Source organism: Metopolophium dirhodum, chromosome 1, assembly GCF_019925205.1.
Source record: "Metopolophium dirhodum isolate CAU chromosome 1, ASM1992520v1, whole genome shotgun sequence".
NCBI lineage: Eukaryota > Metazoa > Arthropoda > Insecta > Hemiptera > Aphididae > Metopolophium > Metopolophium dirhodum.
This window is the reverse complement of record NC_083560.1, coordinates 66,813,996-66,841,033: the sequence shown is the minus strand read 5'-3', so window position 1 is coordinate 66,841,033 and position 27,038 is coordinate 66,813,996. Positions and strand designations below refer to the sequence as shown.

Sequence of the window (27,038 nt, the reverse complement as noted above, 5' to 3'; positions counted from 1 at the left end):
TGGCCACTAGCTGCTCTAAATATTCATTTTGACGTTAGTAGGTATAACACCCGAAGAAATTATAACCTGATAACTGAAATAACTTGAGTTCTAATCAATTTTTAACATATATTTTTTTTAAGAATGTATAGACTCCTGCATTCCAAGTAAAGTATAACATATTTTGTAACACTAAACATTTTAAATATTAAATGTTTTTACATTTTTTTTTTTTTTGAAAATTGAAAATTTTGTAAATTAAAAGTGTAAATTTAATTTATAGACAAATTTTGATCATAAAAAGCTTTATTTAACTCCAAGTAGTTTTTAAAATTTTTTGAAAAATTCTTTTTGGTTATCTACTGACAAACATATATTTCTTAAATTATTTATTATCCATATAATTTTCATAGTTGTTCCCATACAATTAAATAGTATTAATTTTTTTAAAAGTTATTTATCAGGTCTTTTTGTTAGACTGGTTACACCCCATATATGTACCTAAGTATATAAGTTTTGTAGCCAAAATGTTTTTTAAATTTTAATTATTGGAATATACAATAAGAATAAAACTAAAAACGAACAATACTCATAATGTATTATTTTGTTATTGTTCCTGCAGTGAAAATTTAATTTGTGTACAAAATTAAATGTATATAACAACCATAAGAATATGCTATCATAAATTTGTACCTATACTGATAAAACGGTCAATTGTACATTATAAAATTATGCAATAACCTTGTTGATAATTCTCTCTTCTAAAATGTTTGTACGACCGTATAAACAAATTAAAATAGATTTTTACTTTTAATAAAAAAAATCATATTTCTTTAAGAATTTGGCAGTTTTAGGATTTATAGTGCAGAAACAATATACATAACATATAATCCCCAATATGATAATAATGTTTCCAGAAACAAACTATTTATAATTGTATCATTGTAAAGATTTCCATATCAATATTTCTATATTATGTACCTATCAATGATTAGTACTATTAATTACTAATAGGTAATATAATAGTATTTATAATCAATGCTACTATGTAGTTTGTAATGGGAAACAGCCACCACAACATGAAACATCCAATATAATAGTATGTTACTGTACAACATAATAAAAAAAAAAAAAAGTACGAATACCAAATTATAGTTATCTTTGCTAGCGGACCAACACTTATAAGTCAGTACCGTCTCACTGTGCTATAGAATAGTGGTACACCAGACCAGTCCGCTACTGGTAATATAGCAAAGATGAATTTGTTAATTTTTTTGTTTATACTCACAGGCTACTTGGCTTTGAAGTTTAAACACCCACGTGATACAATAATTAACAAAAATTAAATTTAGTGCCAAATGCCAGTGAAATAGATCTTTGTATTTATAATTTTACACTGCCATTATAAGAAATAATACCAATATTAATTAATTGAATATTTAAATTTAATTTTTAGCTATTGTCGTTGTTTGAGGATACAATCACAAACGTCTGTGTATAAAATATGATAATGGAATAATATGATAACAGATATTTTTATCAGTAGTCTACATCTGTGATAACTGATAAGTGGTAATCATTGATTAAGTATTAGTGAGTAGCGACATGATATTCTGATGATGGTTCGATTAATAATTAGTATTTTTAGTTTTTACCCATTTACTTAACATATTGAAATTGTGAACTGTGAAGTATACGTATAAGCCATTAGTTGTGTTAAATTGCTTTTCTAAATTATAGTTTAACTTTTAGTTGCAACTTACTCAAATTTTATACAAAAACACTCTCGTTTAACATGTATTCATAATATTATGTTATTATATTTTAGTCATCAGAATTAAGTTCAACTACACGGTTATGCATTTTTGTTAACTTAATTTCAAAATATGGACTACTCAATACATTAATACATTTTAATTCAACAATTGAAAAAGTATTATTCTTCTGATGTAAGTGGCTACCATTTATAACTTGTATATTATTATAATTAACTTAATTTATTATTATTATATATTAATATACTTAAGTTCAATAATAACATATACAATGTGTCTGAATAATTTCTTTCTGATGTGTTAAATTATGTACTGGCTGTAGACAATATTGATGTGTTAATTATATACATATATTATTTATTAGGGCTAAGGATAATTCAAAATCATAACTACTTAATTTATTTAATGAAACATCTATTTCAATGATAACAATGTTTAGTACTTTCTATATAATTGCTAATACAATGTTATTTTATTATTATTTGTATTACTTATCTTAATCAAAACCACACCCTTTGATTATATTTCCAATTTAAGAAATAAATAATTACATTTTCTAATTATTACATTTTAAAGTACCTAGTTAATATTATATTATAATATAACAATTAATAACTAAATAAAAGTTTTTATTTTGCATGATTTGGTAATTAAGTAAGATATGTACCTAATTCAATTGAATATTTATTACCATAATATTTTAATACACTTGTTATTAGAGTATCTATATGTTTAGTTAAACAAATTGCATACAACATTTTTATTCTCAATATTAGATGTCGAAAGGAAGGAAAAATATCACCTCTGACATAAAACTATATTTATATCCACATCCATCTTATTTTCCAAGTACAGCCAAAAACTGTTATGCAATATTAATAAGGCCTGTGAGCTATATAATTTAGCTAACAATATAAAAATAAACAAAGAACACTAATTATAGTATACGTATATTATCTTAATAATTACATCAAATCAGAGGACGCCACACCCGTATGTGTTGTCTCCGTATTATAAACTCATAACATAGATAATTTGTGTTCAGCAGAACATATTTTATATTATTAGCTATAATATTATAGTGAATTAACTTATTATTACTTAAAAGTATCTGTATTTATACATTTGAGCTTAAAATATTTTTTATAAAATATTATGATGAAGATTATGTAAAATTTTGTAACATAACAATAGGTACTCAGAACTTGATTCAAAATTTCAAAATATTGTAAATGCTATTGTATAAACGGGGATAATGCTCTACCCTTTAAGTTTGATAATATGTCAATTCACTTAAAATTTCAAACTAAAAACACAAAATTAGTTTTACAAGGTTTTACATGCATAAGTGCATAAATTAAGATAAAAAATAAATTGGTTAGTTAAACAATTGTGATTTAAAGTACTATAAATTTGGTTATTTTTACATTTTTAAACATTAAAAACATAAAGTTATATGATTACTTTACTAACTACTTTTATAAGTTATTAACTTTTTTAAGATTTTTTAAAATAATAAGTAAGTATACTCAACATTTATAGAAATATTAAGTATTTCCGATTAAAGTTTAAATATTAAAAAAAAATATGTATTTTTTATAGCTGTTTTAACATTACCTAAATATTCTAAATGTTTTTAAATATAATTATCATAAAATGTAAGTATAGTATTTACTAATTTTCCAAGAGAAAAAAATCAATTTTTTTGTGCTATGGTACTACATTTTCCCCCTTCTCCCTTGAAGTTTAGTCAAAACTGTTAATGTGGCCATGCGGGTAACTGTAACATATTAAATTTCACTTTCTTCAGGTTCTTAAGTTGTAAACATTAAATAAAGTGATATTCAAGTGCACCATTAAGTTAAATTAAGCTAGGTAATTAACATACCTCGGTAGGTACTATTATTATTTTATTTTAGATTCTGAGCGGAGCAAAGAATGTATTGATTTTACAATGATGTGTGTTTTTTTTTTATATTTTTTTTTGTGTTTGTGTACACGATAAGTAGTCGAAATAATGCTTCGATTTTCAACTATATTTTGTTCGATGGGAAAGTGAATATTGTTGGTGCATTGAGGAGGTCAAATTTAAAATTCCCAATAGTTTTCAAAAGCGCCCATAAAAACAAAATAAAAATTAAGGAAAAACGGGAATTTTTACGCAAAATCGGTTTTTGACAAAATCGATTTTGGCTTTTGGTGTAACTCTAAAACAAATGATCGTAAGTACGTGAAATTTTCACTGAATGTTTATATTAGCCTTTTCTAAACATGAAAAAATTTTCAAAATATTTTGACTTGTTTTGAGCTGTTTACGAACATACTTAGTTTCCAACTTTTTTAGGTTTTTTTTCTCTGAATGTCAATTAAACTTTATTTCTTTGTTGAAAAAAGTGTAAAAATTTAATAGAAGGCTCCTACTATGTTGTTACAATAACGTTTGAAAAATATTAAAAATCCTTAGTCACAGTTTTTTTTTATAAGCATTTAAAGTTCTTGACAAAATACGGAAAAATCACGAAAATTAGCAAATTATTTTGAGTAAAGAATTCATAAAAATTTTTCTTTTCAAATCTAAGATATGCAAATGTAATACAATATTCTTCATAAGTTTTTCTACGTTTATCAAAAAAAAAAAGGCTATAGGCAAATCAAATTAAATATTTATGAGCGTTTGAAGTTTATATTTTTACAACATTGGATATTCACTAGATTTGTCATGTAGGGATTTTCTTATTTTGTGAATAACAGTTACTGTAGATGCACGAAAATCTCACTGAATGTTTAATTTATCAATTCTTATTCTTAATAAAATTTTCAAAATATTTTGACTTATTTTGAGCTGTTTACGGACAATTACATATGTTGGGCCAAAAAGTGTAAACATTTAATACAAAGCTCCTGATATATTGTTACAATACTTTCTGTTATCAGTTCATTACATTTTACTTATATAATTTGGACATCTTAAAATGTAGTAGGTATGTACTTTTGTATTAAATGTTTTAGTAAAAATACAGAAATAAATAAATATTTTCAGCTTCAAATATGTACGAATAATAAATCCAAGTTTAAACTGACTAAACCTTATTTTTACTTTAGAATATTATAGGTGGATAGTATGTATATTTATATAAAATACATTTACAGTATTTTTAATTAATGATATATAAATACTTGCTAATTTTTACAATCCATCATTATTTATTAACCTTACAATAAGTTTTGCAAATGTGTTTAGTACAGTTGAACAGTGGCGTGACAAAGGATTTTATTTGAGGCAGGTGCCTCAGTTTAAAGGGAGGTGGGTGTCCTGGAGACTAGAGGCATTTCACATATTATTATAATTTATTAAGACTAAGCCAATCTTTCTCAGTTACCATTTACGTAATTACATAATTAATTAAATAAAAATTTTTTAATTTATTATTTATATAAATTATTGTGCCTCATAAGTTAATGAAGTTCGCCACACCACTGCAATTGAATATATATTTGATTAAGTTTGTTTGTTGTATTCATATTATTCTAATTGAGCAAGTTGCTCTGCTATATAGTAGATTTTGAGTGTACCTCTTAAATGTGAGTAAGTAACTATAATAATTGTCTTAAATTTAAGTTTGATGATAAATTATTGCATACAAAAAACATTTTCTTACTAAGATTGTTTTCCATTCTTTATTTCTAATAATATTTTATAATTTTATTTATTTATATTTATATAAGTAATTAATTTTTGTATTAGTAGTATAGTATGTTAAAACTAATTTTTGCCAAGGTGAGAATAAGTTCATGGTGTAAATAGCTTAAAATTAGTCTAAATATTTTGAAGATGTATAGAAAATAATAATATATGTTATGATGAAAAATTTAAGTTTCTATACTTTTCTACAGCATAAGATTAGTATTTTTTTAATTAAAAGTTTACAACATAATAACTATGTTTAATATAATATTTAATTTCGTTACCTAAATTTAGCATTCCAAATTCCATATATCTATACAAAATATTGAACCTACTTTCAATATTATTAGAACACTGCAATACAAACTTTTGTAGGACCTTAAATTACAATACAGATATTTATAAATGCCTGTAAATTAGCTTAAAATTAATCAAAATATTTTTAAAATTTAATTTTGTACAGAAAATGATAATATAAGTAATATTTGAATGTTTTTGTGATTATTATTTTTTGAATAATAATAAAATAACAAAAATTGTTTGAGGAAAATTGTTAATCTACAATTGAATATCCATTTTAGTCAAAAATTAAACTTAAAATACGTATAAAAAGAGCTTGCCAAGATCGGCTCGTAAACTTTCTTGATTTTTAATTTTTAGAAATTTATTAACTGATATCATACCCAAGCGGTATAACAATTTAAAATCACAAAAATGCCGGTGTGGAGAGCCCCACAAAAAATCATTTTCATTTAGTGAGATAGATCTCCAAAACCGGAGAGCGGATTTTGTGGTTTGGGGTCTTGTTAGATTCACATTGGTTAGGAGAAGTGCAGTGAAGATTTTCAGAACTTTATCTTTAATAGTTAATTCACTACATAATCTTATTATAGTCTCGTAGTCGTCGTATTGTCGTCTTTAGCTATAACTTTTTGTTTTGTACCTATTTTGTTAAACTTTTAAAAATGAAATAGGTATTCTTAGAAATTTAAAATAATAATTAGCTTGGTTGATTTTCTTTAATTTTTTTTTTTTAACTATCTTAAAAGTACAATAAACAAAATGGCTATCTTGGAAATTAAAAAAACTTATTTTCCTAAAAAATTGTTTGGTAATTTTTGAATTTTTGAAAAAAAAATCATATAATATGCTATTCAATTAGAATTTCCATACTTATTACTGTAAAAAAACGGCATTTAAATATATTGATTTTCCACGCAGATACTAAGAGGGTATGATACAGGACTTTTAATAATTGTATAATATATACATATATTTGATTTATATTCAAAATCTCAAAAATTTGCAAACTATACTGTAGTTAAAAACTGTCTAAAATGATTAATTTTTATAGCTAAGGATTAAAATTTTAAAATAAGGTTTTTCTTAAGTAGTTCATACTGTAACCAAAAATTTAAAAAAAATTATATAGATATTTTAGGTTTAAATTATAATATAGGCTGACGTCTTCGCTCAAAATCGTTTGTCGTATGCAATGATTTTATATTTTTATAGTTATCATTGAATTCAAATTTTACCCATCCATTACTGCGACTTAAACAACATCTATAAACTACAGGCAGTACAACAGAGCGATACTCACTTGCCCACCTTTTAGATTCTGAGCGGAGCGATGAATGTATTGATTTTACAATGATGTGTGTTTTCATTTTTATAGTATTAATTTTTTTATTTTTGTGTCTGTCATCACCTTTTAGGACAGTAAAAATGCTTAGATTTTCTTCAACAGTATCTTTTCCAATAGTACCTAGTTTTCAAAAGCGCCGTGAAAAACAAAAGAAAAATTAAGGAAAAATGGGAATTTCAGGTTTTCGACAAAATAGATTTTGGTTTTTGTTGTAACTCAAAAACAAATGACCGTAGATACATGACATGTTGATTTAATGTTTATATATTATAAGCACTTTCTAAACAACATAACATTTTCAAAATATTTTGACTTATTTTAAGCTGTTTACGGCTTTTCAGTTTCCATATTTTTTTCTATAAATATCAATAAAATGTTATTTGTTGGTTAAAAAAGCTTGACAATTAATAGAAGGCAACTAGTATTTGTTTCGCTCGATTTCTCATGTAACGATTTCCTTATTTTGTTGTAATTCAAAAACAAATGACTGTATAGATACTTGAAAATTTCACTAAATGTTTATATTAGCCTTTTCTATACACCATACAACTTTTTTAATAATTTAACTCTTTTTGAGCTGTTTACGGACATTGTCAAGTTTTCATATTTTTTAGTTTTTTTTTTCTATAAATATCATTAAAATTCTATTTGTTGGTTAAAAAAACGTGAAAATTGAATGCAAGACTTCTGATATATTGTTACAATAGTAGTTGAAAAATATTAAAAATACATGGACACAATTTTTTTTTATAAGCATTTAAAGTTCGTATTTTGACAAAATTTATCAAATTTAAAATTTAATAATTATTTTGTAGTTAAAAATTTAAAAAATCTCCAACTTTTATAGCTAAGAATTGAAAATTTAAAACATTAATTTATTAATTTCTCCACAGAACTAAATGTTCAAAAGATTTAGATTAATTAGCTTAAATGTCTGTATTTTAGTTTAAATGTTGATAAATATGTTATTGTCGTGTATATTAAGCACATATTTTTTACCAAAATCGCAACATTTTGTTAATTATTTTATAGCTAAAAATTTTTTAATTTCCAATTTAAAAATATAAGAATACATATATAAGAATTGAATAAAACGTTACTCTTGAGCTTGAGTTTTCTTGAGTTTTCTTACAGAAACCCTAGCAGAAACCCCAAAACTACAAAAACACAATTATTTTGTATAGACATTTCAAGTTAACATTTTGACAATATTGAATATTTTGTTTTAACTAAAAATATTATTCATAGGGATTTGAAACAGCGTATATATTATTATTAACTATTCTTAAGAACAGTCGTACCCTCATGTGTTGTCTTCGACAAAAATTTTCGTTCGCTAGTTTCAACAGGGCGTGGTTATAGTTTTGATAATATTAGAGTGAATTGACCAGCTATTAACAAACTTTTAAGAACCTATAACAACATTATCTGTGTTCTCTCGTCGGTGTGCTACAATATTTTAATTTTTAAGTGAGTTATGATATCGTTAAACGAGAGAAACGTACCAACGAGAGAACACAGATAATGTTGTTACCTAAAAGTTTGATAATAGGTTAATTCACTCTAATATCAAAACTAACAGCACACTATTGAAACTGCTATGTCGGCCGTGTAAAAGACGAAGACAACACATGCGGGTGAGACGTCCTCTTTTGAAATTCGCAGCACACGTATATTTTTCATACGTTTTAGACCAATAAGCTTAAAAGCTGTGGTCAAGAATTAAGATATACAGGATACGGAACGGAAAGGTCTTATCAAAGTTTTTCTGAATCCGCCCGATTCTCACATTGCTGGTTTCACTTATCACAAGTTCGTTTCGTATCCTGTATATCTTAATTCGTGGCTGTGGTAAATTCAGTGGCGCAACTAGGGCTAAAATATTTGGGAGGGGGCTGTATCCCCCACCTGACATTACATGAAAAGTAATCCGTGCGGGCGATGCCCCTACACCACCATTTATAAAAAAATTATTTAATTATACCTTATTTTAGATTCTGAGCGGAGCGGGGAAGTTAGTGGTTTTACAATGGTGTTTATTATTATTTTTTTTTTTATATATCCCGTTTACAAAATTTTTACCAGAAGAAGTGCTTCGATTTCAACATTTAGTACCTTATCTTTTAGCTAATTGGATCAAGATGGTAGGTACTTTAGAGAGGTAATTTTTCGTTTTTCCCAATAGTTATTTAATGCCACATGGAATAACTACTGACAAATTACGAAAAACCGCTTAAAATGGGATTTTAATTTCTAACGATTTGCTCCGTAGAAACGAATAAAAATTATAATATTAATTCAAATTTAAGGCTATAATAAATAATAAAAATTTTAAAAAATCCAGACTGATAAACCGTATCCGCTTAGAATCGTTTTTCTTATACAATGATATTATATCATTGGATTCAAGTTTAATACAATCCACTATACATTGACTCTCTTGTAACCTACTGTACAGCAGAGCGACATCCACTTACCAGCTTTTTTAATATTTATATTATAATTTTCAAACATTAACAATAATATTTTTTGCCTATTACCTTTATATTATTTATTATAATTTATCTCCGAAATAAAATATTACGTTTTCTTATAACATTTTAACGATATGTAAATAATAATAATTATTATTAGAAGTAGATTTTACAAGTTTTACTTAATGTACCTAGATACAACATTTAAAAGATTATAAAGTAAAAATATTTCGAATGATCAATATATCAAATAAAATAAATAATTATTAAACAAATAGTTAATGAATGTAGGTAAGTACCTAAAAAAATATATAAACGTCAATATAAATTGTCCAATTGTTCATGTATAAATAATATAAAAAAAATATAAGTACATTATATTATATATTAGGTATATAATAAAAGTCAATATAACTTTAAAAAAAAATATTGTATATAAATATTGTCAAACTAAAAAAAATATGCCTAGCCAATAAAACTTTAAAAAAAAAAAAAATATTGTATGCTTAATATGATATTTAAAAATATTATAAGTACATTATATTATATATTATTAGGTATATAATAAAAGTCAATATAACTTAAAAAAAAATTATTGTAAATAAATTGTCAAATTAAAATTGCCTAGTCGATATAACATAAAAAAAAACCATATTGGTTCCATTTTAATTAATTTTTAGAAAGCACGTTTTAATTGTCTATTAAATTCCGAACTTCATAGTAAAAACGGCTGGAATGAACTAAATTCACCAATCTATATACTCCCATGGATCTGGTGTGTGGAAAAACATACTATAATATTATCGCTGTCATATCCGTTTTTGATAAAATTATTGTTACCTATTGGCGAATCGGGACAATTATATCTATATTATAAAACCGGTATAATTTATCGGCGAACCAAGACTTCGGCAAAATGGGAATTTTTTTAAAATATTTTAAAACTGGTATATTTGTCGGCGAATTGGCATTCGGCAAAGTGGATATGAGCCTGCAAGGGAACATACTCCAGTGCCACCCTCAAACCCCATAGGCGTTGATTGGGGAGGGGGCTTAACCAGGTTACGGCACTGACTTAAACGATGAGAACTTTATCACTAATCGTGAAACTAAAAATTGAAAAATTTTTTGCTCCTCCCTCCCTATTGACGAATTCTCGCGGATGCCTTTCTTCCAATGTTCCAATGGTAGGTAGAATTGTAATTTGTAACGCCTGTGTGACGAGAGTACGAGACAATGTCAAACGGCAGTCGAATGTTTCGTGTGATTTTACCGCCCAAGTGGTCATATTTTATGTTTTGTCATAACTCGAAATAAATTATTAATATTATGATGTTGATGTATTATAATTTAGAATAATATTATAATAACTCATCTTATTGAAGGAAATTTATATTTATAAAAAGTACCACTAGGTCGCACTAGTAGGGACTTTAAATTATTGGTCGAACTTTTGCAATTTGCATATTTTATGATTGTCATGACGTCAATGTTATTGCGTCACACAAGCATTCTATCTATGACAAAATAATGATTCTATCTACAGCCGTGGTCGTCACTCGTCATCATGGTTTAAGATAGAATCATAGAACAATATAGAATTTCTGTCGGTTTCTATCTCATACCGTGCTTGTCATTGCTCATCGGTCATCCCCTTGTAGACGGCACGTCAGTCGTCAGTGTTAGTAACTTAAATGAGTTTCTTTGAATCGATAGACCCAGGTAGATTGATGAATGCTCCTTGCGAAATATGATATCACTAACAGATAATGTATATTTTATAAGATAACATTGTTGATTGTGTAATCGTAATGTCTAATGCAGTAATTCTTAAATCACGGACTAAGATAATATCTTAGCCCGTGATTTAAATTAATACCTAATTAATAATTTTAAAACTTTTTACAGATATGTAAAAAACTAAATAAAAAAAACAATGTAGGTAGGTAGATTTTACGAAACAGATGTTAGTCAAAGTAACTTACAAATAAATAACATTTAGTATTTTTTTTCTAATATTCAACCATTAGTTAAATTTGCATAGAAAATGGACTCTTGTGTTGCTAGTCTATTACTTATACATTTTTACTGTTTTTTTTTAAATACACAAAATTTTTTTTAACTCAAAACGAGAGAAGCTTTTATAAAAGTAATATAAAATTTTGTAATATTTAATAACAAGGTGTCAGTAGGTATATATTATATTCGTCTTATTCCTGTCATAAATTAATTTGTTGTTATTTTTACAGTGAGTTTTTGAGTAGTTGAATAGCTATATAAACAATGGGAGGCAAGACAACAAAGTTGTTTAGAAGCTCACCTCAACCAAATTCCAAAACACAAACGGAAAATGATTCCCCGTATCACGAGCATCATAAAAACTATGACAACCATGACATCCAACAACCAGACGAAGCAATCATGAAAAATCCTATAAGTCCATTTGTATATTATAGGAGAGGGTAAGCAAAAAATACAACTTAAGAATTTTCATTATTGTGAAATGTATTTTTCAACTATATCCTCACTGAAATCACGAATAACTGATGAATAAATTAAATGAATAACATAATTTAAGTATTATAGCTATTATTTTATAAAATAATACATTTATATTTATTTTTACCACAGATCAATGTATATAGACGAGGATGGCGATATTGCACATGAATTTTATGTAGAAACAAAAATAGGATCAAAATTAACTCTAAAGCGAATCAGTAACCAACATTTAAAGCCTCAAGTAAGTTTGACTAGTTTTTAAGAAATGTTTCTGTATATCATTTTTTTGAAATCTATCAGCTTATAGTTAATGGTAATTTAGCTTGAAATTAAAAGAAGCACTATGGTAGAAATGTAAGTTAAATCAATTTTTCTATTCTCAGCACATTGTACTTCTTTTTTTTCTCAAAGTTATATTTATATGAATAAGATACTTTTTTATTATAAATTAAATATAACATTTACAATCTGAATAAAAAATATACAATAAATAATATTATGTTCACAGAGATAAACAATATAAAAAAAAGCAGGGGTACCTCACTACGGTACAGTAGGTGTTTAGTGAGGTCACTGTAATAGATGTGTTAAATTTTAATTCAATGATATAAAATAATTGTATACGAAAAACGATTTTAAGTCTGTCAGCTTATATTTCTAAGTATGTTTTATGATATTATTGCTATTAAAACAATTAAATTTAATATTAGTTATAAACCCATTTAGGTTGAATTAATTTTAGCCTAAAACATTGAATTTTAAAATATCATCGTGTGTATAAAATATAATATAGTATACATTTTATGATATTAAAAGTTTCAAGTATCCACTAATAAAATTTTTAAATTACAATAAAATTACTGAAATCGTTATTTTTATTTAAAAATATCTAATTCATTTTAAATTTTAAATTAAAATGTCTATTAAAAAAACTATATTTATAATTTTTTTGATATTTTGGTTACAGTATGAACTACTTATGAGAAACCTTCTTTTACGTCCTCAATCCTAAGCTTTACTTAGCAATTGAACTGTTTATACATTTTTAACTAGAAAATAATTTGCAAATTTTCGTGGTTATGTCAATATTTGTACTTTAAATGCTTATAAAAAAAAACCATGCCTACATATCTTTATTATTTTTAAACTGCTTTTATTATGCTCTTTATTATTTTACTACTTAATAGGAACCTTGTTATTCAATTTTCAAGATCTTTGTTTCAGCAAAAAATTATTTATCTAGATAATTGAAAAGAAACTAAAAAATAACTTCTTAGAAAAGAAAACTTCTTATGCCTATAACTAGTTCAAAATGAATCAAAATATTTTGAAAATTTTAAGGTGTATGGAAAATTCTAATATAAAAAAGGTGGGTAAGTGGATGTCGCTCTGCTGTATAGTAGGTTACAAGTGGGTCACTGTAATGGATGGTGTTAAATTTGAATTCAATGATATAATATCATTGTATAAGAAAAACGATTCTGAGCGAAAATGGTCAGTCAGCCTATGATATTACCAAGTATATTTGATGATATTATTTTACTTTTAATTTAATATTCTATTCGACTTGGTTTTACACAACAAATCGAGGGATATTTTCGATTTTTTTGTCCGAGCGCAGCGCAGACATCACTTTTTTCGCAACAGTTCAGCCGATGAAAAATGTAGCATATTGAATATTTATGAGTTATAATAATATAAACTGGAAACTTCGATTAGCTATAATTTCAAAACAAAATTCATGCGCCAAATTCTGATTTCACCAAAAATTTAAACATTTTAACATTTTACGATACAAACGTATAATAGGCAATAGTAGTGATAACACGATCCTCCGAGCTGCCGCGATCGTATGAATATATATTGGTCGCGTCAATATTGGCGATTTCCATAGATTATGGATATTATAACATGATAGATCCATAGACCTTATACTCAGTATATCTGCATGTAATCATATGTTGTTGTTTTTAAGTTTAATGTATTCAGTAGATCCCAATAAATAATTTACCATACTCCGTGTAAATAAAACGCTAGTAAAATATGCTAAAAAATAAACGTAAAAAAGGTGGGTAAGTGGATGTCGCTCTGCTGTACAGTAGGTTACAAGTGGATCACTGTAATTGATGGTGTTAATAATTTGAATTCAATGATATAATATCATTGTATAAGAAAAACGATTCTGAGCGAAAATGGTCAGTCAGCCTATGATATTACCAAGTATATTTGATGATATTATTTTACTTTTAATTTAATATTTATGATTATTAAATATTATTTAATCATTACATTTCTATAATTATAATAGTCTATATGGTCAATGCCCAATGTTTTAAGTTAACAACTTTTTATAGTTCAAGTACAATTTTACATCTGTTACCATTTTTATTTACAGGGTGATGTACCTTTAGATGTGCCATGCCTAAGAAACGATTATCCAGTTGTCTTATTAGATCAGAACAGAATAAAGGAATGATTGGTTTCACAAAAAATAAAATTATCGAGCATAAAAACATCATTGTTCCTATGATATTATTCTTTCTCAGGTCTATTAAAATTAAGGTTTTATTAATACATTGCTACAAATATTACAATTGACATCCAGTTGTATCTATAAAAAGTACAGAATATGAATTACTTATTCTGGTCTACTGGTTGCAGTTTATATCTACTTATTATTGGCAACATCAGCATTTATATATAAACTACAGTATCTAAATTAACTGAATAAATTTATGAAATTATTACTCCCATTTTTGTGTTCTAAATATAATTGATTGTATTAGGTTATTGAAATTAATTTAGTTGAAAATTGTATATCAATTGGTTTTTACTTATTCAATTAAATATGTAACAAACAAGTGGTATTTCATTTTTTGTAAGTAACTTATGACTGATAAAATACCCAATAATATTTCACCTATGTTTGTTCATTATTAAACGCATTGATACCCCAAAACAAAATGTAGTTATACAACTTAATTAATCAATGACTGAAAGGATTCTTTCAATTATTCTTATAACATCAACTATTTAAAAACTTTTGTTTCATTCTTTCAAATAAAATTCTAATTTTAATCTATTTTTTTTTTTTGGCATGTTAAGAATGTTGGCTGTCAGCATTGATTTAAATAATGATTTATGTTTTTCATATTATAATTATGTATGTTTGCCATTTAATTTTGATTGGCTTAACCCTTTCACTGCTACGAAAAAATAATGTACTATTAAATCGCGCGCAATCATACTGTTCCGATATAATATACGTCCTCTACGGACATACTTTTACATTCTTTTGTCCATTTAAATAAACTAGTTTTGTTACTTTTTTGGTATTACCGAAAAATACAGAAAAACATAACAAATCTTATGATAAGAAATCATTTTCTATGTTAATATTGGTAGCAATGATAAACATAATAAATTACGTATTATTATTTATTGTGGTTATCAGTGTGCTGAAACTGAGTAATGTTCAAATTAATTTAGCTCACACAGGCATATTAGAAAAAAAAACAGTGAAAGGGTTAAAAAAACAATTACTCACATAGTTAATATATTTAAATTATTAGATGAATGTAATATTATAATTTTAGTCATTTTCCTTATATTTAACTATTAAATGTATAGTCCATTGTTGTTTTTGTTTGTCTTAGGTATATAAGTAAATAGAGTCATATTGTTTTGTGTTTGTTTTCAAATATTTATATTATGTAACATTATATTAAATTAATAGCTTTTTCTTATTTTTAATTGATATAGCTTAATACTTAATTACATTAATTTATCATTGAATTTTTTATATTAAAAAGAAGTTATTGGAAATGTGTTATGTAAGTGCTGTATTTGTTTGATTTTATCAGTTAAAAATATTGTTTACAGTATCGCTGTCTTATATATATATATTTATATATAAAAAGTTCTAAGTTGAGAACAAAAAATCTCATTTTATTACATCAAATATTAAAGTATGGATTTTAACATTTGATATGTATTTTATTGTTTACCTACATATTTATATATTTTATTGACAGTATTCTTATTGATTTTACATAACTGTATCCATAATAAAATAATAAAATTTGATAATTTGTATTTATTAGATTTGGTATTACAGTTAACTTAACTTTATCCACATCCTACAACATATAATATTAAAATAAGTGGGCAAGTGGGTGTCGCTCTGCTGTACATTAGGTTACAAGTGGCTCATTGTAATGGATGGTGTTAAATTTGAATTCAATGATATAATATTACAATATATCATTGTATATGAAAAACGTTTCTGAGTGAAGATGGCCAGTAACCCTACTATATATTACTAAGTATATTTGATGATATTATTGTGAAAAAAGTAATTTATATATAACCTATTTATATGGAACCTTGTTTTAAATTTTCCAAACTTAGCTTAAAAAGTTGAAAATTTTATAAATTTTAACTACAAAATCATTTTTTAATTTTCAATTTGATGCGTTTTGTCAAACTTTGAACTGTAAATGCTTATAGAAAAAAATGTGTGCCTCCCCTTTTTAATATTTTTCAACTGCTATAGTAACAATATGTCAGGAGCATAGAATAAAATACTAAAAAAATTGGAATTGGAAATTGCCAGAAAACAGCTCCAAATGAGTCAAAATATCTTGAAAATTTTACCGAATAATGGAGATAATAAAATAAACATAAGGTATAAGTTTCAAATCTCTATAAATATTCATTTTTGAATAAATTACAACAAAATAGGAAAATCACTAGGTACATTTGAAATAGTGTGAATATCCAATGTCTTAAAAATATGAAGTTCCAACGCACATTTAAATTTAATTTGAATTCCAGATAGACATTTTTTTTTTGATAAATGTAGACAAACTTATGAGAAATCTTTTATTACATTTTCAAATCTTTGATTTTAAAAGGAAAATTTTTAGGGATTTCTAACTCAAAATAATTTGCACATTTTCGTGATTCTTACCTCTTGTCCAAATTTGAACCTTAAATGCTTATAAAAAAAAAAATTGTGAGTGTGATTTTTAATATTTTTTAACTATTACTGTGACAATGTTTTATGATTTTTTTCCAATACTAAGAATAATTTAGTTCTATTTAAAAACAAATTTCTACACATACTAATTAAAAATACTTTTTAAATGTAGGGATTTCAAATTAGAGGGGCGTAGCCCAGACTCTGTTTTGTCGTAAGATTTATTATTTTACAAGAATAACACATAAAATAATACAAATGTATAGATTCAGTAACTAGCTTGAATATAATATGTCCAATGTCTACCCATATAATAGGATAGATTAGGTTAGGTTATTATTAAAATATATACCTATTATATGAAAATTATTAATATTTTACAATTGATAATTTTCATAATAAGTACTGACTATATAGTGTGAAATTTGGTTTGCTAATTTTATATCTTTGAGGGTCAAACCTCCTCCAATGCTACGTCAAAAAATTATATTTTTTTCTAAGTATATATAAGTAAACATTTTTTGGAATAAAAACTAAATATTTGATCAAAAGGTATGCAATTTTATAAATATCAATATGGTACATGCTATTGGTTAGGTACTAGAAGCAAAAGAAAGTGTATTTTATTATTATTTTTGATTAAGCCATTTATGATTTATTAATTGATATTTTAGATTATAATTAATATGGATTATAATTTAAATAAGAGTTCTTTTAGCTATAGGTATTCACCAATCACCATACAATGAATGATCAAAAATTCCATCTAGTTTCTGAATAAATTGGTCTCACCCCCGCAGTAAATATAAGTATATTACATTTTTTAATGAATCGTCTAGAAATAAAAATTGATATTGAAATTTGGTATAAAATAAATTATTATACCTACTTTAATTAAATCGGAAAATCACATCTTAATTTGATTTATTATATTATGTGACCTAATGTGGTCTTTTGATATATTACTTAGACACCTAGGTATCAATGATGTTCCATTAGATACCTATCGATAATTTAAATTGTTTATTAATATTACGGTTTACAGTAGGCTTACAGTAGGTTTATAATGCTGATGATAATATAATAGGTATGTTAAATTTATTGCATTATTTAGAACAAAATTTGTAACAAAATGCTTTTTATCAGCGAATTCTGAAACTAGATCCAACTAATTAAAATTTGAACTACTATTTTTTAGTTAATTTTAGATTCTGAGCTGGACGATGAATGTATTGAAATAAAAATCCCAATAATTTTCAAAAGCACAGGAAAAAACAAAATAAAAATTAAGGAAAAACGGGATACTCGGTGATACCCCAGTTCCCCCGGAGTGATAAGAAAGTTGTTATCATTTTTTTGATATTTCAACCGTGAACTATGTTTTTTTTAGTTCATGATTTGAATACTGCCATCTAGTGATTATTTGTATATATATAACTGTGGTTATATAGCATAATTAATGGACCTTCTGTTAAGGTCAATGACCGCTAGTTTGGCATCAGACTGATAATACATTTTGAATAGGTAACGCCGCCTCTATCTTTACTCTATGCTCCAACCACCTCTACGGGACGCAAACAACGCGACCCGGTCGACTCTCGCACCGTGCCGGTCATGGCAACCGTGTGGATCGTGTCGCCTAAGACGTACGGTCAGCGGAAAAAGGCCGATCAGACATCCATCATCGGACCGTCGGACCAATAGCACATCGTTCGACGTAATACAAATCGCCCGAGCAGCACCAATTAGTTGCATTGTTGTAACTTGTAATATAATATAATACTTATATAGTGACATACGTAAAGTTTTTGTGCTGTGCTTTTTAATCACCTCAATCCAAACCTACATTACGTACGGACCACGATCAACCAGCATTCAATCACCGGGTCCGCGTCAAATGGCTCCCCGCAGAATAATTTGTCCGGTCAGCGAAAAGGTAAGAGTTTTTCACGATACCACATACCTCGGATTATTTGCTTATATTATTTAGTATTGAGTTATTTAACCTGCATGAGTGTGTTTTCCGGTTACCTAAGATTTCCAAGTTAGGATTAGGTAATAGGTATTAGCCATTAGGTATTCTGGTACGTAGGGGAAATCAGCGCGATCGAAAGAAACCGTGATACGGCATACGGCATTGGGAAGTTTTTGGAAGTTACATAACGTACTGCCACCCCTCCCGACGCTCACCTTTCGTCCCGCGACTTTACTGCCGATAACAGCGCAGCGTGCAGCCCGTGACTTTGAAACCAGTTGCCATCGCCATTGCCGCCTCCGCCGATTCCGTGACCCAGTTTAGCTATGATTGGAACACATCGGCGACACCGTCATCAGCTGACCTTTGTTTACGTCGGCGTAAATTTTTTCGTAATAGTCGTTCAATACTCGCGTATTCCCTCGTATTTGTCACTCTAAGCCACTTTTTCGGACACCAGGCGCAATCACCCTCACCGCTTAACAGTATAACGAACACATTTTTTAGTATAACTGTTCAAGTTAGTATTACACTATGGCCGGTAAAACGTTACAACAGTTGACGACGACTGAGTTACGTTGCGAGTATGTATAATGGAAAAATTATCATATTTTGATCGAAGTCGGATTTGATAATAAGAAATATTTACGAGAGACCGGACGTGCGTTTCTATCTCACATTACCGTCGTTCACAGGGATGACGGACGGTGCGGGTGAGGTAACCCACACACCACCGATTTTGGAAAACACGGACGCTACTACGTATTGGTATATGCCACCGTCCAGTGGCAACATTGCTAGCTTCATGGCTATGCAAATATCCACGGACGGCCAGCCGGTACACAACAGATAACAGTCCAAGCTCCAGTTGACCACAAATCAGGGCGAGATCACGCGCATAGAGAACGACAATCGTTACATTAGAGAGCCTAGATATTAATTATATATAATATAAAAGCTCTCTACGTTACACCAATCGACCGAAACGAAAACATTCAATTCATGGTTGCTTGCATGGCGCAGTTCTACACGGAACATCGTACAGCAACCACGCAACAGCCACAACATTTTGAGATTTCGCGGCTTATCATCCATCCGTCACCCGTACACGTTACCACTCGCACACACAAAGCTACCAGTCGGATTGGTCGTTCGAGGTCAATGTAGGCAGTTCCATTTCCGCCGCAAATGAACGATCATTTTTCAACGATCACTCAGGTCAAACGGGAAGCGCATCCCGCTACCCGTCATACGCCGCACGCGCGCAGGACGCTCGGTGCTAATACCGTACAAGGACTAGCACACCGCAAAATCTGCACCACCCGAGTTCTACGGAACAAGTGCCGAGCACCACATCCGTGTTTTAGACAACACCGTAGTACGGTAATTCGAAAAGACGAACAACCAACTACGATTTTTTTCCTTCACCGCGTCTATCGGCACCCACTCTTAAATCCAAAACTTACATCACCCTACTAATGATCACACTCATCTCACTGGTGACACGTGTTGACGTGTGGTCAACATCAACCGGCTTATGGGGCAGCCACAGGTGTAGGGACAAAGGTAATAGAGCCACGGGTGTTCACCTGTATAGGTGACGGGGGCGCAAGCACTCACACTTCGTACGCACCCACATTAGGTCATTATGTACACGTAAAGCATCAGGCGAGCATAGAGACAACCAAGAAGGACAGTTTGGTCATGGTTGTTAACACAGACTACCAAACAGTCTCTGTCGCGATTCAGAACCAGTTGCCCCGCTCGACCGATTGAAACACGTCTAATAACGTCACACAAACACGCCCGGACAAAATTCCTACCCATCGCGGTCGAACACGAATTTATGTCAGGCTTCATAACGGCGCTATTAGATTCACAGATACACAAATCGTACGTATACCCGACTATAGCCCGTAAATACGGCAAACCCCTCCATGGACACTCCACAGTCTGGAATGCGGACGGTCACATACAACAATAACTAGGGCAGCGCACCATGAATGACCAACGCCATGTCTCAGCATTACGACAACTAGGGGCCAAAGCACGAGGACAACGACCAACGCCACCTTCCAGAGAGGGACCCGCGTCAGTCAATATGAGTTATACGTGAATAACATAAAATATATGAATTAATCAAAATACCATATTATTATATTATAACTAGCTGATGCCGTGCACTTCGTTACCCGTTAAATGTACAAACTGTATATGACTCAAACTTTGTTCAATGCGTTATTTAATATTCGGTGTATGATGTTCTAGATTTATCTTAACTTTTCTGTTGCCCGGAATAAAAATTCTGATTCGCAGCAGTATATTATCAGGTAGGCAATATACCTGCGGTAGATCGCGGACCCCGTGCTGTAAGTGTATGATTTAACTCTAAAGTATCAAAGTTATACCAAGTTTGTCGTCTTTACCCTGGTTGGACCGAAGGGGATGATTTGAGAATCTAAACCATCCGAGGCGTCACCCAAACGCATACAAAATTCATTCAAATCGGTCAGGCCGTTCTCGAGTTTTAGCGAGACTAACGAACAGCAATTAATTTATATATATATAGATAACATGTACATATGTTCTGGAAAAAATACAAATTTAAATAGCAATTCCTTATTGTAAGTTGTAACAAATACTTCAATCTATTTAGAGGTTGAAACTTTTACTGTTCAAAATTGTTTTTTTAAAGAGGTAAGTACAATAATTAATGTACAATAGGTACCTCATTTGAGAACTCAACACATTAATTAAACCATTGACAAGGTACCTACATTTTAAATCTGCTATAAGAAAAAATAATATTCTCAGTTTTTTCTAAAAATTATTTATTGACTAATAAATATTATATTTTGTAAGCCATGGCGACGTTTTAATTCTCGCTAAGCTCACAAGGAGACGTCGCGTCAGCGTCATGAACATATATTTTTTTTATTCATTCGTAGATAATTCAATTTGTGCGATTCATACCGCTCCGCAGATCTAAAGAATTGACTTCGAGTTGCTAGTGGAGAAGTAGCTTTCTGTTTATAATATAATATATTTATACACATTATCTATTCATAAAATATTAATAAAAATAATAATAATTTTCGAATTTTGCGGGCCATAAGTAAGCCAGTGTGTATGTTAATACTTTTTAGTTTTTATCTGCTATTAAAAAGTTGATTGTATTATAGAACATAAAAATTAAATTATTAATGCTAAAAATTCTGTTGGGTAACACTGTTTAGAATACTTTCTGAAAAAATGCCAAAACTAGGTATTCTGAAAATAAATAAGTATTTTTTTCTACAGGTACAGTGGTATATATATTATATACACACTAGGTTCTTAGGTATATAAAGGATTCTACGAATACTGCTGAGCGACAAGTTAATAATTATTATTTAATACTATATAAATTTATTTATTAAATATATAAATTTTCCAACAAAAACCTTGAATATCTATGTAATATAACCTATAATACTAGGTAAGTGACTTATTATAAATTATAATATAGTATATCATCTTTTGGAAAAAATCAATTCAGCCTACCTACTGCATAATATTATAATGTACGTAATAATTGAGAATAATTTATCATGATTAATAAAAAATAAAAAGTGTAAGTAAAAGACATATTGTACTTCTTAATTCTTTACTTAGCCCCCCCCCCCCCCCTCTCCATACAAAATTCCTGACTACGCCACGTGTAGCAAACCGTGCTTTTTAAAATATAATATACCTATACGTAAAATATTGTTAAAAATAATAAAGTCGTTGGATTTCATGAGTCATGAAAACGCCCGTATGTTGTACGTATAACATTATTTATAAAGGAACCTATATGGCTATATAATATAAATATATCATTATTCTACGACGTAAAACAAAGGCGGTGTTTGGATTGTTCGGGTTCACGTATTTATACATTGCGCTTTTGGAATAAAAATATATGAATCTACGTCAGTCAATTAGCAGATTGTTCATTGCAATCAATATTTATTGTATTACTAAAAAGTAAATGAAAGATAATATGAAAACAAACATGGGTGTAAACATTGACACTTCTGGTAAACACTAGGTGTGCAATATCTGACGTATAGTCGTATAATACATTAATACCTATACGTGCAGTACACCGCCACCGAACAACTATCTTCATCCGTCTTCATGTCTCCCCTAACTGAAAATTGAAGGTATTGAGATAGTTTATGAAAATAATCTGAACGTAACGAAATATGTGAGTAGGTACATGCTGTATTATATACAGCTTAATGACTTGTTTAAATTTTTTTACCGGAAACTATTATTTTAGAAGTTATAGTCGTTCAAAGTTTTTGATTTTTATGTTTATGTGCTTGCGCGCAACGCTACTACTGACTTCCACGCGCAGCGCCTATAACAAATTTTAATTTTTTTTTATGTATAGATAACCATTAGCCTGTTATCTACCTGAAGATAATTGCTTTTTAACAACATTGTTTAATTCCGAGGCCTACCGAGGCGGTTTTACACAACAAATCGAGGGATATTTTCGATTTTTTTGTCCGAGCGCAGCGCAGACATCACTTTTTTCGCAACAGTTCAGCCGATGAAAAATGTAGCATATTGAATATTTATGAGTTATAATAATATAAACTGGAAACTTCGATTAGCTATAATTTCAAAACAAAATTCATGCGCCAAATTCTGATTTCACCAAAAATTTAAACATTTTAACATTTTACGATACAAACGTATAATAGGCAATAGTAGTGATAACACGATCCTCCGAGCTGCCGCGATCGTATGAATATATATTGGTCGCGTCAATATTGGCGATTTCCATAGATTATGGATATTATAACATGATAGATCCATAGACCTTATACTCAGTATGTCTGCATGTAATCATATGTTGTTGTTTTTATGTTTAATGTATTCAGTAGATCCCAATAAAAAATCTACCATACTCCGTGTAAATAAAACGCTAGTAAAATACGCTAAAAAATAAACGTAAAAAAGGTGGGTAAGTGGATGTCGCTCTGCTGTACAGTAGGTTACAAATGGATCACTGTAATTGATGGTGTTAATAATTTGAATTCAATGATATAATATCATTGTATAAGAAAAACGATTCTGAGCGAAAACGGTCAGTTAGCCTATGGTATTACTAATATATTTAATGATATTATTGTGAATAAAGTAATAGTAAAAGTAATAAGTTTAGTTTCGACCCCCCAAAGTAACTAGATTCACTTTCTATCAGAAAAGTTACTGTTGAAGAAAATCCAAGCACTTTTACTGTCATAAAAGTTGATGATAGACACAAAAAAAATTAAAAAAATAAATTAAAAACAACACACACCATTGTAAAATCAACACATTTATCGCTTCGCTGAGAATCTAAAAATATACGTAAATAATAAAATATACTTACGTAAAAAATACGTATAAAAAAACCGTTCTAAAAGTTGTGATATCATTTTAAAAGTACCTAAGTCTTTGAACAATATATATAATTTATTTTAAAATAATCTGCTTAAAAATTGATGACAAAATCAAGCTAAGTTAAATATTTTAGCGTTTTATTTACACGGAGTGTTTTTGTTGGGATATCGGTGTATCACTAATTTTTATTTGATACATTATTATTTCGGGAACATATTGGTTTTACAATGTTGATTTTTTTTTTTTTTATTGGTTGCCATATGTGTCGGATAGTGCATTGTCTAATATTGTCTAGTAAATTTTTAAAAATACGCTACAATAGTTAAATTGGCTATAACTCTGTTGATATTGTTCAAAATGATTTGAAAACTACACCATGTACTTCTACGTAAAATGTCTAATAAGATTATTGTATTTTTTCAAACTACATTTTTTTACTACACATTTGCTAGGCTTTCGCACGAAATTTATTGGGTAAGTGGCTGTAATATCATATCATAGTCGAGCAGTTAAGTATGTGTTTTGCCTATGTGTGTATTTTAAGGCGCTCTTTTCTTTTTACCCTTAGCGTGACCCTGCCGGGTCGTTGTATAGTAATGTACGAATAATAATTTATTGTTTTCAAGGTTTTCTATTATACCACAATAGGGTACCTACTTAAATCTTTATTTGTCTCTAAAATATCCAATTTTGTCAACATTTGTATGTCAACGAAATAAATTTTTGGTATTTTTAGGCTGCTCTACGATCAATTTATGAGAATCCATGTACTGAAATGTTAGGACTTTTTCAGAAATAAGCCTAATATGATATGAACATATCAAAACAATTTTTTTTATAAATATTTAAACTATAAACTTTAAGAAAATTCATTAAAATCTCGAAAACTTGAAAATTATTTTGTAGCTAAAATATGTAGAAAATGTTCAATTGTTATAGTTAAGTATTGAAAATATAATAGAGTAAGTAGTTATAAGTAGTCATAAGTAGTTCATACTGTCACCAAAAGATCTAAAAATATATACAAGTATAAACACAGCGTTATAGGTATTATAGATATTTTAAATTTAATTCGATATTAAGACGATCGATGACGGTATAGGATGTCTAAATAGGTACATATTATACAGCTTTAAACTAATAGGTATTTACCTCTATAGAGAAAAGTTCATTGTTATGGTGCAACTATCACAAAAAAAGAACTAACTACATGACTGATTAGCATTTTATTATTGAACGAATCATGTTTTTAAAATGCAATAAACAAATTTTTGATTAGGTATAACAAATTATATCGGAACTAAATAGATTTTTTTTTTGTATTTGAAGATTACTACAAATACTTCTAAAAAGCATTTGAGTATTACTCAAATACTATTTATAGTATTTGGGTGGTGTTTTAAATACCTACTTTATTTTAAAAGTATTTGAGTAAGTAGTTACTTAAATACTTTTTAAAAGTATTTTTTACAACACTGCTGTACCTACTATAATCACAGAAAAACGTAACAGAATCTTCAAAAAACGCCTTTCTAAACTTTGTTGTTCACAAACGATTCCGGAAGCATATGGGAATTTTTTTAAACTAGGAACCTATAATGCTTGTATTTTCGTGTATATCTCGCTTTATGTTTTAAACAATAGGTTTTTATTTTACTTATTAATAGACTATATAACATACTACTTACATCCCATTAGTTACTGCAATGTGTTATATACAATATTCACGTTTATAATAATTGTTCTCTTTTACAAAAATGCATTTATAGATTAGCTGTATATGCTCAAAGTGCGTATATTGTATTGTGTTCATAAAAGTAATTACAATTTATTAGTGTTCAGTGTTCACCTTTATTTATTTTTCAAGTGGTATATTCACAGCAGGGTACCGTGGCTGAATTTCAGTGCCGTATTTGGGAATTTTGTTAGGGGGGGGGGGGTGAAATATATAATAATAGGTACACCCATAAATACGTACATAATATACATTTTTAAAATCCCCTAACTTGTTGAGGTTAGTGTGGATCAAGGCGAAATAAGAATTAACACAAATTGTATAGTACCTAATAGCATTTATTATAAATTCATACTAACGGCAATTCAGTGTTTAATATGATAAACAAAAAAAATAGTTATAATACATAATCCCGTTTTCAATTTTTTTTGGAAGCTCAGTTCATCGAAAACCTCATCTGGCATGATTATTGTATTGATTTATTAACTAGGTACTTAATTTATAGTTATTATTTAATATTAGATAGGAAAATTGATAAAATATTTACTTCTGTCATACTATTTATTAGGTAAGACTTAATACTTAATAAAAACTTGAAAAACATCGTTCAGGTGTATCAGTTGATACAGGCAAAATACAAAATATTTTCAAGAGTTCATGAATATTTGGATACAACTCTTTATCGAAAGCATGTAACCCAGAGGTGAATACAATTTTTTCAGTCGCTAACTACACTTTAGTCACTAAAAATAAACCCACGCCCTATGGTAAATCTACAGTCATCATGGTAATTTTGTTTTATTAACCGACAATTTATTGGGTTTATTATAAACACTCATGCGTGAAAAATAATTCTCAGAAAA

The 27,038-nt window shown here is 28.2% G+C and overlaps 2 protein-coding genes across 2 annotated transcripts in view; both read left to right on the top strand.

Moving 5' to 3' along the window:
- Positions 1-1,567: 1,567 nt before the first annotated feature.
- Positions 1,568-16,094, top strand: LOC132936575 (tumor suppressor candidate 2-like). Its single transcript, XM_061003317.1, has 4 exons — positions 1,568-1,928; positions 11,811-12,023; positions 12,193-12,304; positions 14,459-16,094. Exons 2-4 carry the CDS (start codon positions 11,845-11,847, stop codon positions 14,537-14,539), a joined length of 372 nt encoding a protein of 123 aa, XP_060859300.1. The 5' UTR covers positions 1,568-1,928; positions 11,811-11,844; the 3' UTR covers positions 14,540-16,094.
- Positions 16,095-18,511: 2,417 nt separating this feature from the next.
- Positions 18,512-27,038, top strand: part of LOC132935500 (nuclear transcription factor Y subunit alpha-like) — a 53,025-nt gene continuing 44,498 nt past the window's right edge. Inside the window, exon 1 of the mRNA XM_061002074.1 lies at positions 18,512-18,980. Within this exon, the coding sequence (XP_060858057.1) occupies positions 18,942-18,980 (39 nt within the window). The 5' untranslated portion in view covers positions 18,512-18,941. The remainder of the gene's footprint in view (positions 18,981-27,038) is intronic.